The 21,275-nt window shown below is 44.7% G+C and overlaps 1 protein-coding gene across 5 annotated transcripts in view; it reads left to right on the top strand.

Moving 5' to 3' along the window:
• Positions 1-2,659: 2,659 nt before the first annotated feature.
• Positions 2,660-21,275, top strand: part of magi3a (membrane associated guanylate kinase, WW and PDZ domain containing 3a) — a 121,249-nt gene continuing 102,633 nt past the window's right edge. For 2 of the 5 annotated variants that reach the window (XR_008832769.1, XM_056422423.1), the window contains exon 1: positions 2,660-3,821. Coding sequence is in view for 4 of the 5 variants with exons in the window: in XM_056422423.1 (XP_056278398.1) it covers positions 3,518-3,821 (304 nt within the window). In the remaining variant the exon portion in view is untranslated. Of the gene's footprint in view, positions 3,822-5,804; positions 8,358-21,275 lie in introns of those variants that run through there. The other 3 variants (XM_056422421.1, XM_056422420.1, XM_056422422.1) reach the window with 2 other exon arrangements.

Genomic DNA, 21,275 nt, shown 5'->3' with positions numbered 1-21,275 from the left:
TACTGAACCTGAACATGAGCATGATATAGTCCCTTTAAATAATGTGAGGACAGATGACAGAAGATGCAGCTTTACCCAAGGTAATCAGTTATACAGTAATATTGGAAATGACCACCATGGGAAAACATTTATTTTAATATTTGTACTCATATTGATTGTAGATGTTTTTGTTGTGTGTGTTTTGTTTTCTCGGCTATATCTCTGCCCTAGATGTTGCTTTGGTCAATACCGAGCTGCATCACGATCCTCTCTGGAGCCTAGCATTTGAGAGGCACCGCTGCTGTCCTCTGCCTAATTGGTGGATCCATTTTGTGTCTTCTAAATGCCAAGCCCAGTCCAGACAACCGGGGGAGAAACGCCAGGGCAAATTAAAATCTTCCTGGTAGCGAAATCACCATGCACCAGCCTGTGCTTTAACATTAGGAAATCACGATGAAGGGGCCAATTACAGCCAAACATCAATCTTTGGTTGAAATATTCATTCAAAGTTCAAGAGAAACGTAGGGTGAATTTGGGATATAAGTCGTTACCTGCTGCAGTACAGAGTGACAATCTAAATATAGCTCATATTAGTTGTAGTTTGTTGGGAATAATCAGTCAACAAAAAGGGACCCACAAGGCCCTTTTCCACCAGAAACTGCAACCTCTCAGAGAAGTTCAGCGATGGATCTGCAATGGGGCAGACGCTTGTTCTGACACCACAGCATCACGTTCTCATGTTCACACACTGTAGCGTGGAAGAAGACTCACTCTGAAAACTCCTTAGCTTTAGACTGGTATGTGCCAACTTTATGGCATTAATAACAGATGGTGAGTCAGTGACCTTATTCTCTGTTCAGAAATATAGTTGCTATATACTGTATATCCAATTAATTAATTTGGCCCCTCTCCCTTAAAAAAAAATGATTTCTTCACATACAAAACTCTGATCATGCTGACAGATTCATGCTGTACCACGGAGGCACTGAACCAGGGTAATAAAGGATTGATTATTATTGCTATTATTAATCATTATTAATTATTAACTACCATAGTGTCTCTTCTCCAGCAGACCTTTACAAATGGGGCCATGACCACTTGTCTGGCAAAACTCTAGTCCCTCAAAAAACAGACTCTTCTGGGATTTCCCAGGGATAAGAGTCTGCCTGGACCTTTGAAGTGCTTATAGATGCTACATGTATGGAGACACTCTGCTGGCCTGTTGAAAAGCACAATAACTGTGGCTGTATTATTAAGCAATATTATAGTAGCACCTGGTATTTTTCTCAGGAACTAATTAAAAATAACTTCAGATTGTTATTGTGTTTTCAGTGGTTTTATATAGTTACTGCATTTCATACCATTTGTAAAATGTGTCAATAGGCACCAGGTCGTTTATTCTTGTGGTAATTGTAGAAAATCAGAGCCACCACTAAAACTGTGCTCAGAGTTAACAGACAAGGGATGATGACTACAGCAAGCGGACCCGCTGACTCTTCATCGAAAACAAGAGACGAAAGAAGAAGCATGTGGAGAAAAGGAGGAGAGGAGTAGCCTACGAGTTTGCGTTGCAATAATGTCCATGAGTTACATTTACAGCTCAGTATCGTTGCTGCATCCACGAGGAATAGCTGGCATTTCTCACATATGAGAACACAGGGCATACAAAGTTTACCCCTGTGCAGAAAGTAAAACTATTAAGTAACCGATACTTGAACAAAACTCAAGCAAAGGAAGATGTCTAATCGCAACATGTTACTTTGAAGTTTCCCTCCCTGACACCTGATGCTACAAGGATCGAGCAAACACACATTCCCAACTTTATGGTTTCAAATCTGGGTTAAAAAATCCCAATGACGAATTTGTTTATCAGCTGCTTTTAGAAAATGGGCTCAGCTTTGTCTGTCTGCCTGTGAGGGCGGTGACCGAGGAGGTGAGTCTGAAGGTTGACTAAATGTTAATAATTGACAAATCTTTAAAAAAGCTATATTAACTAGTATTGTGATTACACCTATGGCAGCTTTAACCGTTAACTGATTCATTTAGGCTGCATGTGGGAAAGTATTCTCTGTCCCAGGAATAGAATAACAAACAATCTATGAGAGGTACAAATAACTCCAAATAAAAAAAGATGAAAGCAATAAAAACAAGATAACAACGTGTGTCTGAAAGTGTATATGCTGGTAATTAATGTTCTGGTATCTAATTAATATGTTTTAAAGCATACTACGTTTGTTGCCATTGTAGTACAGTGGCAGCAGTGTTGTTACTGATGCTTGGGATGAGATACAACCACAAGAGGTCAGACTTGCTCAAGAAATAGCCTCCAACCAGTAACCGAATCCTCAGTTCTGAGAGCAGGAAGGTTGCAATTTGCATGATTTTTTAATAATAATAAAGACAAATAATCACTCTTTGTAGTCCATTGGAAAATTGCTGTGAAACTGCAGGTCGACTATTCCCGATTTGCAATCAGCGATTCCCACGTGAAAAGATGTGTCCCGGGGCTGGAGCCCTGCCTTGCTCACACACCACCATGGAAACTAAATCCAGCCCTTCTCAATCACAGAAGCCCCGCCCCTTGCCATTTATCATTGGTTCAACGGAGATACCCTATGACCGTCCCCCAATCTCTGATTGGACAGAACGCTCCTGCATTCAAGAAAGCAACACGGAAAAAGATCCCAAAAGTTATGGAGTGAAGCCTCATCGGATCACGTCTGTTGCATGGCTGCGTAGTTTTTTATTATTATCAGTAGTAGAAAAGCGTGGAAGAGCACCGAGAGCGCAACGGAGAACGAGACGCAGGGCTTCAGTTTGTCACGGATCGTATGACCGACCCGACCGAGGGCCAGGTATGTTTTCCCGTTTCCAAGGACTGCCTTTGCTGATGTCACCGCGGAGGGGGGCCGGAGAGGAGGACAGGTGCGCAGAGTAAAGTTGACTCCGGTATGCTCGGATGAGGAGGAGCTGTCACTGGACCGAGGAAGCAGCCTTTTTGGAAAGTATTTTCTTTTTAAAGTAGTTTTCTGGGCAGTCCGGTTGTCTGGTATTTTCTTCTGAATTCGTGAGATATATACTCCACGCGTTCTGGAGCTCGTGGACTCTCTGCGCACAGACGGCGCGGCTCACACGGTCCGTCCTGCTCTGCAAGGTCGGGGATTGTGACGGAGGGGAGGAAGCCGCTGTTGTTTTGGAAGTGCACATCGCAGTGGACTGGTGGGGTCTGCCGCACCGGGACCCACACTTTCCGCTTCAATGCGACACTGACGCAGCTGATCTCGCATCCCAGTCGCCGACAAGGTGATGCTCTGGTAATTCAATGGAAGGATCGATTAGAGGGAGGGCGATCTAAAACAAAAAAAGAGATTTGTTTACCCGGGAATGGAATACAACATACACACTATATCCGCCTCAACTTCTCTCCAATCTGCGATGATACCCCCATGCGTCATTGCGTCTTAGGTTCAGAAGCGGGTGTTGCGTTGAAGGACAATCGTTCTCCGACTTCCTTCCAGGTTTACAAGCGCTACCAACAATGTCCAAGACACTGAAAAAGAAGCACTGGTCCACCAAAGTGCAGGAGTGCACCCTGTCGTGGGGGGGTTCCGGAGAGTTGGTCGCAGTGCTCGAGGTGCTTGGCGGCGCGGAGCTAGGAGAGTTCCCCCACCTCGGACACACATTTTCGGAGGCGATGGTTTGTCACGCCGGGAGGGTTCCCTGCAGCGGGGACGTGCTGCTGGAGGTCAACGGCACACCAGTGAGCGGACTCACCAACAGAGACACGCTGGCCGTCATCCGCCACTTTCGCGAGCCCATACGCCTGAAGACTGTGAAACCAGGTGTGTATTTGAACCCCAAAGCCCCCCCCCCCACACAGTTACATCACTAACTTGAAGATTGAGAAGCTTGGGACAGGTGGGACTTTAGTATGGTGAAGACATAAGAGAGAATCACAGCTGTTTGGCTGGAGGCTTTGTGTTGATGGATGTGTAGTTAGAAGCTTGTCTCCAGGTCATGTGTGCGTGTTAGTATGTGTGTGTGTGTTTTCAGCTGGCTTTAGCATATCTAAATTGTCTATCTGCATCATCCTATTCATTCATTGTATGCATGTTATTAACAGACTTATGAGCAGTTTGCACTTATTCACAGATCACTGTCTGTCTGTGTGTGTGTGTGTGTCTTTGTGTAATAGAGGCTTTGCTGAGAGTGGTACTTTGCAAACACTTAGCTCAGATTTGTTAAAGGCTGCCTTGCCAGGTTAGACCATGTCGGCCTGCTTGCATTAAGGTGAGTCCAAGTCTAATTTAATCAATTGGGCCTTTGTCCTGAAGTCCTCAGGATGCTTCGCCCGGCGACTCAACACCATGACTGAGTCAGTTCTTGTGTTTTTCCTGTGAAGCGGATTGGTCCATGTGCTCTGCAGGTGTACTTGTTGATTCGGGCCAATGAGGTTTTGACATCGGTACCACAGGATTGAAATTTGGCATTGTTTACGTTTTAATCTCATTTCCTAATTTTTTGGACAACACACAAACATGGCAAACATGTATTGTCTCAGTTCCCCAACGTGTGCACTCGGCTACAGTTGTTGTCTGTGTTATGTGATGTCGGTTGTATTCTGTGTATTATGTGCCAGCTGCTTACCACAGGCTCCTCTGTTCCCCTTGGGGCCCTCGCTGTGTGTTTTATATCTGTGTCCTCTTCCTCATGATTAATTCAAGCTTCATCCATCATTGATGGCTCGCTCCGTGCCAAGATGAGGTGGCTGATCACATGTTGGCCGACTGGTGTGCACATACATTTGTAAACTTGTGCGATTGGAAAGTTGGGAGTCATTTTTTGACTTGATGATTGGGGACATTTGTGCGTTCATTTTTTAAAGAAACGGAATTCATCAGGCTGAAAGTGAAGAATGTACTTCATGTCAGTGTGCCCCCCTGTTGGATTCCCCCCTCCCTCTCCCGCTTCACTGCCCAGTTTGTCTTTACTTTATCTTTTCCCCTCAGCCGGTTATGACTTATCATCACAGTTGGCTCTCCACTCGTATTTTCTTTCCATTGCTATATCATCATACACTGCACTTTGATTCCCACTTTTGCCTCAGTAACCTTCTCTCCCATCCCTTTCCATCCCCAGTGTAATGTTCTTTCCCCCCCACTTTATCCTCTAAGTTAATCTGACACATGTGAAAATGCTGCACCACCATTCCTCAGAATCTAACTTCCTTTTAGTGATTCCCACTAAAAGGGAGTGATTCTACTCGGCGGCCATGACAATCACACCTGCAGCCTCTAAATCAAACGCATGTTTGCGACTTCGCTACAACTGAGACTGCTCGACACTTCCCCGGCTCAGTCAGGACAGGAAACAGAAGTTTGCCTGGAGTGGTCCTCTGGCTCCAGACCAGCTGATGCACTCAGTATGCAGCTCTCATGACAGAGAGGAGCCAGGCAAGAGGCAGTAACCTTGAGGGGGCAATTGAGAGGAGAGGCCTAGCGATACAGATACCTATGGCGGCTTAGAGACTTGTGAGTGGGCAGCTCCTTGACCAATGCTGTAAACAGACTTGGATCTGCTTGTTTTTGCCTCATGGAACTTAATGGATAAACATGTTTTAGTTCCTTTAGCAACCTTGATCAGGTCTACAATGGAAACCAAAAAAGGTTTTTTAAAACCTTCTGCCTTCTCTGAAAAAGTCTGAATAATGCTAATGATATACTGAGATGACGATGGTTCACATTTAACGGGTTTACTCCAGAGATTTTATCTGAGCACAGTATATGACTGAATACATTTCTGAAGGCACGATACAGGTGGACAAACGCTTCTCATGGTCAGTTCGTGTTTATGGTGGTGTTGAAGTGTTCTTCCCTGTGAAGTCAAATAAACTGAAAAAATGTGTGTAATTAATAACAAAATGCATATATATATATATGTAAAAAGTTATTGTGCTACTAAATTTACTCTAATGCTCAACAGTATGAGATAAAGAGGCGTTATGACCGTACCTCACTGTTTTAATGTAAGTTAGGCCTACTTTTACATTATAGACTTATTGAATGTGTATGGGCACAACTTCGATCATTTTTATGTTAGACTTTAGCTCAGTAAAGCTGATCGTGAATAGTCTTTGTGGAGTCCTCCACCAAAAAAATAATAACTTCCTGCTTCCAAAATCCACCACTGATGCATTTTACGTGCAGGTCGTATCCTGAAGAATGAGAAAGAAATACAGAATGGATTTTATTAGAAACCATAACATTATGTGGCGATTTGCTACTCTACCTCAAGATTACGCAATCTCGGTTTTCTTTTTGTGTCGCAGGTGTCATATTTAGGTTATAACTTCATAGGTTTGCCATCAGCAGAGCAGGAAGCGCACAGTCAGTGTTGATGTGGTTCCCCCCCACGGTGCAGCTGTCGGGATCTCTCAGGTTCTGTCGCTCCTTCTCTCTATGGTAAATGTAACTTGTGTTCAATCGACTTCCTGCTTTTGTCATATCTGAGACAACAGTCCAGTCCAGATGTGTCTCAGAATATACATTGAAAATAAGATGAGAACTGTACCCAGACAACTAAATTACCAGAGTACAGTCCTTTCTTTTTATGCGTTAAGCGAAGAAAAAAACTATATCTATGAACGATGCTTTTTAACTTTTCTTTAAATACAAATATGTCAGTCAATGTTCTATGGTTGCAAAAATCATTTTGGATCCAGTTCCTGCTCTCCAGCTTCAAGCATGGAAGCCATTCAGTATTCTGAGTGCAAAGGGAGCTTTACCTGCGCCGTTCTCTGTGCTCTCTCTGCTGCATCCTATTTCTGAGCGTGTGTGTGTGTGCGTTTTAAGTGTACGTTTCGCAGCTGTACACCTGATGTGACATCCACCCATCATCCCCTCCCACTGGCTGCTCTCCCGGCTCATTCCACAAACCTGTCACACTTCTCCGCCCCGCCAGCCTGTCAGTGGCGAGGGACGGTGGTGCGAGCGGATGGGCACACTGAAGCCCCCCGATCGGCAGAGGCTGCCGTGAATACCAAAGCACGCCTCTGACACTGTTTTCCATCCCTCCATTTCTCTGTGGAGCAGCCCTCTCCTCCTGCTACCCACAGCCCTGCACCGCCTCACCAACTCCGTGTCCACTCCCCCTGTCTAACAGGGGTTTACACCTCTGCCTCCTCCTATCTTGCATTTTCTTCCTCCCTCCCGTGCGAGAAAAAACAGTCCAGTGACGGCGAAGGAAATGAATGATGGAAGCAGGAGAATGAAGGGTTGCGCAATGTGATTGCTGCATAATTCTTACAGTCTTGGATCCATCAGGGAAAAGCAGAGTTCCCTAAATGGTCCCCAGATGTTTAACGGCATGGGCATCCTTCTTCCTCCTACCTGGTTGATCCTGTACGTGGAGACGCATTGCGGTAACGAAAAGGGCGCGCAAACAAAGATAGCGTTTTTTCAGAATGAGCCGTGCCTCTCACTGGCAGGCACCATGACTTGGCAGGCATGTGTAAAGGCAGTGGAGATGAGTCTGTGCTGATGATTCACCAAGAACGCCTCTTTCTACTCGCTGGCTGGTCGTGGTGCAATGTCAGCAGCAGTCTGTAGGTTGCTGCTGGTGGAAATGGACAGTGTAGTTCAGAGACACACACACACACACACACACACACACACCCTCTAGCTCAGATACTCCTTCCCTCAGCTTAACTCCTAATTGGTCTCTCTCCAACAGCGATTCGTCCCTACAGCTGTTCACCCTTTTCGAGACAAGGTCATCATCCAAACAATGCATATACATGACGGTTATCATTCCTACATCACGAGGAATGATAACCTCCTCTGCTGCTTCGCACACATACTGCCCATCTTTTTAGTTTGTCACAATGTATTTGTGAAACGCTGCACATTGTTTAAGCTTTCATGTCTCCATGAACTTACAAATAAATGTTTCCTCTTGAAAAAGAACACTGATCGCTGCAGTTGGATGTAAACACTGTACATTGCTTCTGGAGCTGTTTTGATAACCGGACCAGTTTTAGAAATGCCTCAGTTGCAGTTTATAATGGTGGATCGGGTGGCAGCAAATACGTCAGTTTCATTTGCGTGACACAGGAAAAAAAAAACACGTGTTACTCACGACCTCATCTGATTTATTTTTATATATATAATCATTCCTGCACTTATGCTCTGGTTTCACTAGTATGACAAAGTACATCGGTGACTTGCGCAGTGATGTTGATGCAATTGTTTTGGTAACTGTCTGAATGTTTCCCCCCCTCTTGTCATCCAATATCATCGTCACTGTGAGCAATTCCACCGACCTCCCCGTCTCATATAGCCGGGCCTATCTCCAGAGTGCTGTGTCAGCGCGAAAGAAAGGTTTGGCTCCACACATTATCAATATGGTGTGAAGGGGAAAAGAATGTCCCGACTCGATTGCATTGCTTTAAACACAAGCTGTCTTGGGCGGTGCTTGGCACAGGATGCAGCGACATGCCCTCGCAAAACCAGTGGCCAATGGCAGCTTTATTCCCTCAGTCCACATCTGTTGAGTCCGACTACTGACTTCCTGTAGATGTTTGAGACACAAGGTGGAAAGAACCGCCATTGCACAATCACACGGGACCTTTTTAGCAGAAATTACCCTGATTATTTTGGTGACAGATTGTCCACAAGATGATTAAAAAGTGTCCCCTTGTATGTGGAGCAGCAGACAGCCACCTGGTTCAAGAAATGAAATTGAGATGAACTGTTATGAATCAAAACGCAGGTGCAGATATGGATAGAGCGATTCAGACGACAGGTTATCCGATTGTTGATTGAATTGAGTTTCTTCCAGATGCACACTCACTGCCCTCTGTGGAGAGCCTGTTTGGGGACTTTGTTCCTGTCTGGCTCTGTATGAAACGTCCCTCTGATGTTGCGACAGAGGCAATAACCGACCGAGAGGGGAGGCAGCTGCCACGTCGCTGCATTGGAAATTTCCTGAGAAGGATTTTCTTTTGAATGAGGTGTTGGACTTAAACTATGAGGATGAAAAAAAGAAATGAAGAGGTTTAGAGAAAATAAAATGGGAGTGAAAGAGGGAGGAGTGCAGACAAGAGGAGGGAGGGGGAACGAGAGAAGGAGCAAGAACAGCAGGAGAAGAAACGAGGGAAGGAGACGAGAGAGCGATAATAATAATAATCTCGGGGTTGAAAACGATTACGTTCTTACGAATCACCAATACAAGAATTGATTGTCTGTTGTGGCTGTCTGAAATGATTCGTCCCACTGTTCATCAAACCAACATTTACTGATTCAGACGTGTCGCACAGTATATCCAATCATGTCTGCAAGCAGCCAGCCTGTGTGAGCTGCCTGCATGTGTGTGTGCAAGCATGCATGGTAATGACACATCTGAGTGGTTGAACTTTCCACTTCTGGTTGCCTTTTTTGAGGCCAAATAGAATTACGGAGAAGGAGAGAACGCTCCCATCACCATGCGTTTGAAGGCTGCCTCTCTTCATGTTTTGCCCATATTCCTTGCTATATCTCAGTTCTGGGATACTGGAGGAGCAAGAAGAGCTCGTGCTATTGGGACATTGTTGGCGTATTCTCCCCTTTTTAGATCTCAGGAGTTTATTTTGGAGGGTGATGATAAGACGGATTGCTTCTTGGTCCGTAATGAATCAGCTGAGAAGACTATCTCAGAGTTCAATCTCCTGGTTAGCTGTGGTACTTAAAAACTTGGCTCCGTGCCCGCGCTGACGGGCCTTGGGTCGTACTCATTCTGCAAGCGCAGCCCACTCGGCTGTTTGGTCGTGGGACTCCACGTCCAAAGAATCGATTTCGGCCCAGTCTGCCTGTGCCCATGACACCATCTGATATTGGACAGATGTAAAGCCCACCGGCCTCCACACACACCTTCCCGGTAACCGGCTCCTCGGCCAGCTGCTGCTGTGGCCCCTTCTGCTCTCCGAGCTGCTGCACTGCTGCTGCCAAACCTCTGCATGAGACGTGAGGGGAGTGTTTCATGTCTGTCCACAGAAGGATTCGCGCCAGCGACATCTTGTTTTTGGGTCCGTACTCTCTTTCCATTCTCCTGAACGGCTTGGGAGAAAAAGTCTTTGAATCTAGCACAAACCTTCATTTGGCTTCGAGGATGAACTGATAAAAAAAAAAAAAAAAAAATGTCCGTCAAAGGTCACTGTGACCTCACAGAGTGCATTTTTGCACAGAAAATAATAATTCATATGCCAATTGGAACAATTCCACACAAATGTCTGATCAGTTCAAATTAGGAAGTGAATAGACACGGAGGGAAACTGCAACTGGACTCGTTGGCAGAGACTCACAACTGAGGTGGTGATTTTAGTTTCATGTCTTCCTTTGTAGAATACATAAGTCCGAAGGTTTGACACAAAGTCGGATACATTTGTCCTGTCCTACATGGGAGGCAGCCATTTTCTCACTATGTTCTGAATGCATCGTCCGTCCCCGTCCCTCCCTCCCTATATGGTAATACGTCATGTTCTGGAGAGATGAGGTTCCCTGAGTGTCTCATTAAAATTCATGGGTGTCTGTAAGCTTCTCTAACAGGTTATTGATCGGGTCCAATCGTGTCTCCGTTAAGGCAACTGGCGCATCCAGAGCTGCTGCATGTGCCGTCCAGTCTCATCTTTATGAAAAGTTGAGGACGGCAGAAGGACGATATCTTGCTTATAGAATATTGGTCTCGCAGCTCTTATTCATGCTTTGCCTTTGCAGTAGGTGCTAGTGAGCTCACAGTAACCAGTGATGTCATCGTATTTGCCTTCTCAGTATTCTGCTCATGAAGGCTTTTTCTTATCTTCTGCTAATCAACCAACCTCAGGACTCAAATGTAAGATTTTTTTCTGAATTTAAAAGAAGTTTCACTTCCTTTTCCACTTGTGTCTGTGTGTGTCCTTGGTTGACAGGTCGTGAAGTTTATTTTTTTTTTACGGCCAAATCACACACGTGGTGACACATTTGCCTGGAGGCTAATAGCAGCAGCCAATCGGTCGCCAGCTCTCGAGGTCTTTGGACAAACTCGGGAGATCACATGCACATTACTCACTGTTCGAAGTGGGCAGAAGGACGTGTCTCACTGCAATCCTGAGGTTGTTGTGACTCAATTGTTGCAGTATCCATCATTCATCCAATCTTGACATCCTGCGGCAAGGCATGTTTTCTAAACCGCTTTCAGATCTGATGTGTGGCTCCAAACATATTGAGCCCTTGAAGAGAAACCCTCTGTTTAGGCTTCTTTTTAGTCCTTATTTGGAGGGTGGAGTATATTCAGTTTTCCTGACCATCATAAGAATTTTTCAAAAAATCTTCATTCTTCGTTTGAAGGGTGTGCATGCACTATTTTCCTATTATATTACAATTTTATCATTTAGTCTGAAATATAAAAATATATTGCGATATCTTATCACAACTATTTCTTGGACAATAAACTGTCCAGCAAAATTAGTTTTAACAAGCCTACTTTAGTATAAATTGTATTATTGTATGTTTCTGATCCTCTTTTTTTGATCCAATGTCCCTCGGGGTCGACCAGTAAGCTCTTCGGTCCTTTTCCAGATGCACTTATATTTCCTTTCCCCGTAATGACCTTCAGCCGGGTGCTGTTGCACCAATGTTTTCTGGTGATTGCTGAATAATGTTTGTCAGGGGTTTTGGCACGGTCAGTTTCATCGAGGTCCATTCCAACAACAGTTTCAGTCAGAAGTATTGTGTTAAGACACATGTCAGATCATAGGAACATATTTATCTCCAGCAGAACAATTCTCTTAATTGTCAGTATGGATGATGTGTTGCTTTATTGCATAATGAGTTGATACTGGTAATGATGTTATGCAATACCATTCCTAGATCTATCTGCACTAGTGCTTTGACAAAAGGCTGCAGTGTTTATCTGGTGATCATGTGTGGAATGCAGTTCTTGGTTGGAATGCAGTTGGTTTTTGTTGAGCACAGTGAGACGTGCTCGGAAGTTCTTCCAGTGTATCGTTACCAACAGGTGCTTGTTCTGGCACACATTTCTGCAAACTTCTATTTCAAGAAGACAGTTGCTTTTGTCATCCATCCATCCATTATCAATACCGCTTATCCTCATTAGGGTCGCGGGGGCGCTGGAGCCGATCCCAGCTGACATAGGGCGAAGGCAGGGGACACCCTGGACAGGCCGCCAGTCCATCGAGGGCAGCTTTTGTCATCATGGCCTTTTTAATTTCAATGCCAGGCCTTCAGCTTATACCATTGTCCTAACTAGAATGGGCACTCGGTAGAGCGCATACCTTCGCATATCACAAGATTGGGCATTGAATTATGAACATTTTGGCATTAGTTGCATCAAAAAAAAATTATCATATGTAAAAAAGTAAAGTTTGTTTCCATGACCATGACCTTGTGAACTTTGACCCGATTGATCCTAAAAAAAAATAATCAAATGGTCCCGGATAATAAATCATCATCACAAATTTCATGCGATTCGGTTCAATACTTTATGAGATTTGCGAATAACACGCATACAAATAAATAAATAAATACACGGCGATCAAAACATAACCTTCCGGCATTTTCAATGCGAAGGTAATAAGAAAGGCAAAACACTAGCTTAATTTCCAAAGAAAACGCACATTTAAGCAATTCTAATGGTGCTGAGGAGGTTCAAAGCCAGAAGTGTAATCGCAAGAACATTTTAAGTCCTCGGCAGGTAGCTATTAAGTCAAGCAGTTACTATTTTCTTTTGTTTTTTTTGTCCATTGTATAACTTGCCCATTGTCCTTGTCCCTGTGCGTGTACCACTCTTTATTACAATGTATCCATACAAACTGCGTCTTTCAAGGCCTCTCATTTGTATGCCAGCCATCAAATCTTGTGCATGTCCTTGTGAATGAAGAGGGGTTTCAAGGTGCCGCAGTCTGGAAGTCGCCGAACTTTTTGTGATTCCAGTCCAGCGCTTTCACTGAAACATCTCCCCGGAACATCACTTTCAGGTGGTTGTACTCGTAGGGTGCACCGACGTGACTGGAGGATTCACTCACTGAGGAGGAATGCGCAGGAATGCGGTCCAACTGGTGTGACTGTGATGTCGTTGTGCAACCAGTTTTCTCCGTCTCATGTGCGAGCAAATCGCCTTGGCTGAAGAACAAAATGAAAACTTGAGCAAAGTAACTGGCTCATATCTTTCGACTTGAAAGGTCCAAAAATTGTCTTCTGGAAAAGGAGTTTCCTTGATTGAGTCTGACTCGGCCTAATGGCAAGTCTCGCCCCGCTTTCACGATATCAAGCTTCCTCCCAACTGGTCTAGGGCTTAGCAGAGTGGTTATGGGACATGGCATGGCTGCCTCAGTGTGCCAGGCGGGTCCTGAGAAGCTGGCACAGCTTACACTGATTCAACACTTCTGTTGACTGTCAACAGAAGTGTCTCTATAGGTTGAGAAGTAAACATGCAGACGCAGGCACGGCTGCTCATCAAATGCACGCACGCATGCACAAATAATGGATAAAGTTGAGATTTTTCTTGACAGCCGTCTTCCCCCCGCCCGTTGATCTGCTTGACCCTTCACAGCAGTTTTCCACGAGACGGCTCCAGACTGGACATACGGCAGTGAGAAGAACTAGATCCTCTTGTCATGAAACATGCACACTGTTATAGTTTTCAGCACTGTGTGATCCCAATGCGTGTGTGTGTGTGTATTGTGCTAATGCAGGGGCTCTGTGCTTGCTCTCCAAATATTATTGTGAAATAAAGTTGTGGCCTCTCGGATTCAAATTTGGGCCAAAAAAAAGACTGTATAGTTTGAAGTAGCAAAAAAAAAAAAAATCGCACATTTTTTGATTTTCTTTTACAGCCAACTTCATCAGAAATATGTGTGCGCATGTTAGTAACGGAAATGTTGCTAGCCCCAGCCATCCAGTTGCGTTGGCTAGCTTTACACATTGGCTTTAAGCTGTTAACGGCATCTGAATGTCTGATTGTCGCGTGTTCATTTCCCAGAATCAATCTTTCTACAGTGGTTTTAGTTTCAGAGCAACAGGTGTTTCAGTTTAACAAGCAACTGTTGTAACGGGTGACTTCCAGCTGAACGCGTCTGAAGCGACTAGATAATAAACCCAGATGAGTAGGTATTTAGAACTGACTGAAGGCCAAAGGCTTGACGATAAAGACTCTGGCAGACTGTTTTGTGTTTTTGTTAATAGCTGCTGTGGCTTGGCAGCGATGCGGCTGATGACCTACTCACCTCCGCTGTGAGTCAGACATCCATTGAATGGCAGCGTGTGGATGAGAGGGAGTTCTTAGTGGCCAAGATGAGACCACATTGACTTGCAGGGATATTTCATCACTGATGCTCTCATGCTTATGACAGATGATTATCATTCTGTGGGCTACCAAACCCACAGACACAGCGGAGCTGAAGGACGATGCTAAATGCTCAGTCCATTCACCACACTACTAACTAATGACGGTTATTGATGCGCATCAGTCATTTATAGAAGGCAGACTGCATTCTTACTACATTCCAGGAATAATCAGATTATATTAATGTATTAATGCCACTTTTTGACTTTTACCTTTTTGAAATCTCCTTTTCGATGTGTACACGTCTTTGACATCGAGGAGCACAATCACATCTAAAATTCAATCGATATAAATCACGGATATTCTTTAAAATGTTGTTTGCTTGTTGCATTAAATCGGCTGTTTATCTCCCAACTCATTTGAACATGATGAGAAAACACAGCCAAGGAGATCAAATGATGCCTCTGTATTAGCGTTCGCAAGTAAGCATCAAATTCTGGTCAAATCTGTGGATTTTCACAATTTTAATGAAATGAATGAAATGCAAATCAATGATTGCCTTTACATAACTTATTTTGCAAACATACTGGAGGCTGTGTAAGCTGGAAGAAATGTTTATTATATTCGACTTTGATGTTAAAGGTAATGATCCAAAGCAGGGAAAACCATCAGTGTAGTCCTTAAATGGTGTATGCAGATGAGAGTTAGAACAGCGCCTTGATACCTGTGTTTTCTCTTCCACCTCAACCCTTCTGTTCTCGTGGGGCTTCTTGTTTCTTCCAGCCATCTGTTTGTTTACCCTGATTTATTGTCCGTTTTTATCTCCGTGCGATAGCGAGCGTCACTTTTGCTCATCTATGGATGGTTTATGTGGGAGATAGGTAAAAGTAGAGCAGCTTTTATACTCTGCGTATATTGTTTATAGCACTTGCCTGCCTCAGAGGAAAGAGGTTGATGGAAAATGGAACAATTCCCCTAATGCACTGCATGTAATCATCATCAAAAGATGTCTCGTTCAGAGAACCCATGGTGGTGGCTTGATGTGGTTTTTGATGTGAAAGTGGGGATGCACCGATACTGATATCGGATATTGGGCCGATCCTGATTCTCAGAACTGGATTGGGTATCGGCGGCAATGGGGCCGATCCGTTCAATTAAAATCTATGCTTATATGCGATATGCATCATATTCTGGAATTTGAAAAGAAAAAAGGCCGACCGAGCGCCCTCCGTGAAAGTAAGCAACGATTTCCCCCCCAAAGTTGTGAGCAATAACACTGTTCGGGACATTCTTTGGTTCATAGGGAGCAGGTGCAGGTGGTGCAGTGTGATAGCATCAGTTTACCTCCTCGGTCTCGTGTGACATCCATCAGCGCCTCCCCTCCGTCTACAGAGGCAGACTGGCCTGGTAGCCACGTATGTTTAGTGGTTTCGGGGGAGTTTCTAAGCAGTATTGTCTTTCCATCTGGAGCCTGTTTTTCCAGGTTCAAGAATGATGACGTCCGTCATTGGACGTGAGCGTCTTTGCCACTCGAGCAGAGTGCAGGCGGAGGTAATGGTTTCAACCGGCCACTCTGAAAGCCGGCTGTTTTTCGGTCGCGACCGACAAGAGTCCGTCCGCCTGTTGCCGTCCTTGACTACCAGTGTAGCTGATGACAGTATCGAGCCGCGTTGTCTAGCTACCAAACGGGATCGCTTACGCCCGCGCAGGGTTTAAAGCGACACACAGCCTTACACCCGACCGCACACCTGTGGACCGGTGTGCTGAATCCCGCCAGACTCAGACCATCGTGTGATCGCAGTGTGAGACACTATTGTACGAAGGGGTTTTAGGGTGAGCCCAGATCAGAGATGAGTGCAGTGGAGTGTGTGTGAATGTGTGCAGTGCACATTTGGGTTTTGAAATCCCAGCGAGAACGTCTTTTTGAATATCTTTGTGAAATGGAGCCCGGTGTAACGGCAAATTTAAGCGATGTACGGTCACAAAAGGGATCTAAATCAAATCTTTTCGCATTTGATTTTCATCTCAAAATCTATAATATCTTCTTCCTGTACAACATAAAATGGATTGTGGTCTCGTAAGCTACGACCAACAACACAAATATATCTATATAAATAATATAAATTATTTTAAATATTTGTAAAAAAATATTTTTGGAGTGTTTCTTAAGCATTTCTTGGTGCAGTATTTTTCCATCGTTTCTCGACTTCCAGAATAGGAGGCAAACAGTGCAGTGAGACCAATTAGTGTGACCTCAGCCCCACTGGGGATCTCTCTGGGAACAAACGGGATTTATTTTCTGGTACTGCAGCTGTACACGTGCACACACACTGCTGCAGTATTCTATCAAACCATACAATCCCCAAACTGCGTTGTGGCATTTTCAGTTTGGGATTAGTTGTCACGCTTGAAAGTATTTTTTTCTTTTTCTTTTCTGCATCTCTTTGATCTTCTTCACATCCAGTACTCTCTCATATTTGTTGTTCTTCTTTATTAACCCTGCTCCAAGGTGCCTTACATCGTCTATTTTGAGCCCTCCTTGGTGATCTTGTGGAATCAAAGGCCATTTGATCATACTTTAATGATGTATTTCCCGTTTGTAACTACCACCGTACTGTAACGGTTTTACTTGTTTTCGGATAAATACTTTTCACCGGTTTATCCCAAAAGAAATGTGAGTTTATTTTAATAATTCTGCTCTGAGACAGTAATGTTTGCCTTTTTGTTTTGGTAAGGTCGTAACAGGGTTAGAAGCTCTGGAAGTGTGTGTGAAATTAATGCCATTTGGAAGCAAGGGGCGCCTCTGGGAAACTGTAATGAGCGCGAAAAGGCATTTGACATTCTCTGTCACAGGCCGTTTCAATTCAGCGCCGGAGTAGAATAACAGAGAGACGGAAGAGGAAAAACAATGAGGCAGAGAGAGAGAGAGACAGGGTGAGGAAAAAGAGGAGGATTAGGAGAGGAAGAGGTCTGCTCTAAGCCCTACGCCCCATCTGGGAGAAGATGAGCCACGCTGGCTGTTAGGTGCATGGAGGCTTACATTAAGTCATCAGCAGCACCGCTGAATCGAGGCCAATTGCAGATGGAAATGCTCGGAAATGTGACAACAATCATGTGCTGATTGTTGCCGATGCCGTCACTCAGCGGTGTCTGTCCGAAGCATAGCCTTTACGCTGCAGAGCAATAGTCACCGGACTCTGAACTGAGACCTTGTTGACGCTTCCCTTTCCACACAAAATCACAAAGCCACGCCGCTGTCGGCAAGACATTGATGTTTACCGTTTCCTTTTCTAATGTCGAATAACAAATCTGCTTCCAGCAGTGGGGTCGACCTTGATCGCTGGAATGGTGTATTTACTGCGTGCATGCAAGTCTTCTAGGTGTTCTGTATGTGGGCGGATGCTTTCCCGTGTTTGCTTTGTCAATCACTTATCAAAGTCCAAGTGTGCTCTTAAATCCAGCCAGTCCTCTGCCGATTACTGTGCGCCGACTATCTTTCTGCTCCACAGTTCATCGCCCGATGCATTTATTATTTAGGGGCAGAGATAAATAAAAGTAAACACTGAATTGCTTTGGCGGGAACTAGTTGCTTGCAACAGTCAAGTGTGTTGAGATGTATTTACCCTCGCTTACCCTCAAAAATAGACTTTGGTTCTTCTGGATCGAGATAAGATGGTCTGTGTAAATATTCCAGTCCAAGCACACTTGTTTACTTACTGGTGACAGCCTGTAGCTGCAGCTCTTTCTCAACATCTCAACCTCTCTATTACATTTGGGCTGCAACTTGCAACAATTTAAAAAATATATAAAATAAATATTGTGCTCCTAAATATTTAATATGTATATATTTTTTAAAAGCACAATATTTCTTTGGAGGAAATTCTACCTGCTGATGAAGAGCGTGCCAAAGTCTATTCTCGGTTTGACTGACAGCCAACTTTTTGTTTGAATTGAATATCAATAATTTTGTACGAGCCTTCCCCAGCACAGCATGTGACGGTAAAGCACATTTCATATTTGATGTGTCTGCCAATCATGGCAGATTACTTCTGACCGGCCCAGCAAAAGTTAAGCATGTGATGGTTTAAGTGGGCCGCTCTGCTCTAGTCTGCCGGTCACATGCTGGGCCACGTGGTGCAGAAAGTGGCATTATTCTCAAACATGGCTGCACTGTGGCCACATTAGGACCGGATTCTCTTTGAAAAGCTTCCAAGTTATACAAAATCCCTTCGGTGCAATAAACCTGTTTGTTTGAAGTGGTTGTGCTTTGAAATTACCTCATAAGAGAGCTGCCAGAAATGCTGAGGTGAAGAGTTGAAAGGAAGTGGTTTTTCTTTGAGTGTGCGTCTCCAACAGAATGATGTGAGGCTCATCTAGCCGGCTCGGCTTTGAAGCAGATGCAGAGCAGCGGCCTGGATGATCAACAGTTTGTGTTTCTTAATGAATCCCTGTTTACCTTTTTATCTTAACAAATATATATATACAGTTGGGATTTAGAGCTGACCGCTTGATAATTCTGACCTCTTTCCGATGCACGATTCATCCAATGTGCACAAAAAAGAAATGAAAAAAAGAGGTTCTTGCACTTCTAAGTTCAGTTTTACACCGCGGTGCTCTGCCCACACTGCAAGCGAGAGAGACCCGCACACGGTGGCAGCCAAAGGGTCACAGCTGTCGCTGCCTTCCAGACACTTTCTTTGTTACACTTTATTTTTTTTATTGCTCAGGGGTGTTACTAGTCATTCAAAGTAATTACACAACTATAGGAACTATCTCTCCTGAGAAAGGTAGGGAGTTGAGGGTGGGCTAATAGAGCCCATTGTTCTTTTGATCCCTGGTCAGACCTCAGGGAGGGAGGCAGCACTTTGGAGGGGTGTGTGTTTGGGAGTTGGGGGTGGAGTTGAAGGTTGTGTGAAGTGCTGTGCGTGCCTGGCTGAGCCTTGTCTTTGGGGTCAGGAAGAACAACAGGAGTGTGTTATGCTGCACTCTGCTGGAGCCCAGCTGGGGCATTACTTAACACGCCACACACACACACACACACACTCTCACACTCTCTCACAGACACACATACTTTGTCTTAGTTCATTGAGCGCAGCGCCAAGTCATTGTTAAGTGAACTATGGATTAGTGTGTGCATGCGCGCTAGAGGAAAGGGCGTGGACACGTGCTGGCCGTGTGTTTGTTGCCCTCTTCTGTGAGCAGCTGTGTGTTTTCAACAAGAGCCGTATTAATGTTCCGTGCATTGTCTCGGCCCCGCGTCTGTTTGTGTCTCTCTCATCTGGCTTCGTTTGGCCCCCTGGAGTCTACCGATGCAGAACGGCGTGATGAAAGAGCCGGGTGCATTCGTCACAGTAATCGTACGATAACTGGTGTGTGCGTGTGTGTGTGTGTTGATGGGATCTGTCCGTGTTGAAGTTCTGCACGGCTATCTGCCATGAGTGTGTGCTCAGTAGAGGCAGCTGCAGCATGAGTCTCGATTCCAAGTGACTTTTTGTTTTCACTATCAAGATTTTCTGTTTCCTCACAGATCTCTCAGGCCATTCTTGCCCCAAGGCTCGCCGATTTCAAGGCCTTTTGCCACGCATGCCTCAGCGCTGTGTCACTCTCTGTTCCCTGACTGGTGTGTCTCTGGAGAGCGGTTAAAAGTGAACGTGGAGCTGCAAGTTGTAAAATAATATCCTCAAAGCAGGTCTTGTAGAAAGAGATTCTACATTTTTTTCGTCCGTCCAGAATCTCGTTTGATGCGGTTCTGCTGGAGGGCAGAATAATAGTGTCAGTCCTCGGTTGCACCAGAACTCGTCTTGACACAAAGAGCGCTGGCCTCTGTGCAAACCAGGCCGTAACATGATGTAACGCACCCGAAGATGTGTTTTTCCATTTTAACCCGAGACTTTGTTTACCGGGTGTTTCCCCGCTGTCCGTTTCTGCCCTTCTTCTCGATGGGGCCTCCTCATCCTGCATCGCCTCCTACTTGTATTCAGAAAGCTCCCGTCTCCCATCCAGCATCCGTCAGTGTGTATGTCACCCATCTGATATCTTTATCTACCTCTGTACAGTACAGAGCTTCTCAGAGCTGTCAGCCCCCGGCTCAGCCGAGCCAGTAACCTCTTCTCGTCGTCCACTTTCTGCACTTTCAGTAATCCCGTCTGAAGCCTTCGCTGCTTTGCTATCGCAACCTTTTTTGGAAGTTTGGATGACAATGCCATGACACTTTGGTCATTTTGTGCTGTGGCGAAACTCCGAGGGGAGAGACCCAGAGCATTCCTGTGAGGGTATGCGTGTGAACAGTAGTCCTTCTATGTGTCCAAGCTCATTGTGCAATCTGAGTGTCAATAGAAAGAAAGATTATCGGCCTGCTGCTACAGAACACATCAAAGTCAATCGTAGGCCTTGAGGCAAAACATCAGATCAATGCTGCGCAGACAAACAAGAGGTGCCACACCTCTTGTTTGTCTGCGCAGCATTGATCTGATGTTTTGCATCGGTCGAGGTTCCTTTAGTTGCTAAGTGACCACAGGAAGAATATTTGAAGCATAGCTCATAGTTTAAAGATTAAATATTACAATCAGTCTTCACAGCGTGAGGAGTATGCAAAGCTTTGAGCGTTGTCAGGAATGTGCAGCAGCATTTCAGCTGCGAGGCTGAAGGTAGCTGCTGGGTGCTTTAATGCATGCAAATGTAATGGATGGCAAACGCAGCTAAACTCATTTCCCCCTTAATTTTATGGAATATAGTTTGTTCACAGGGTAGTGCTGTTGTAACTGGATCATACTTCAAAGTGAGACATGTGATGTAGTTAGCAGTGTGAAGATTGCAAGTAGAGTGAAAACAATATTTCTCTTTCATTTGCACAATACAAAAAGCCACATACTCAGAATGTGAGTAACAAAGCCAGTATTGATTTTCAGTGCTTTTTCGACTTCATTGTAATGCAAAGCAAAAGACCATTAGCACTTTGATGTTTGTTAAGTGATGTTTTTTTA

This window comes from Pseudoliparis swirei, chromosome 9, assembly GCF_029220125.1.
Source record: "Pseudoliparis swirei isolate HS2019 ecotype Mariana Trench chromosome 9, NWPU_hadal_v1, whole genome shotgun sequence".
Lineage (NCBI taxonomy): Eukaryota > Metazoa > Chordata > Actinopteri > Perciformes > Liparidae > Pseudoliparis > Pseudoliparis swirei.
Note: the sequence above shows the minus strand (reverse complement) of the source record. Positions and strands in the feature narration are given on the sequence as shown.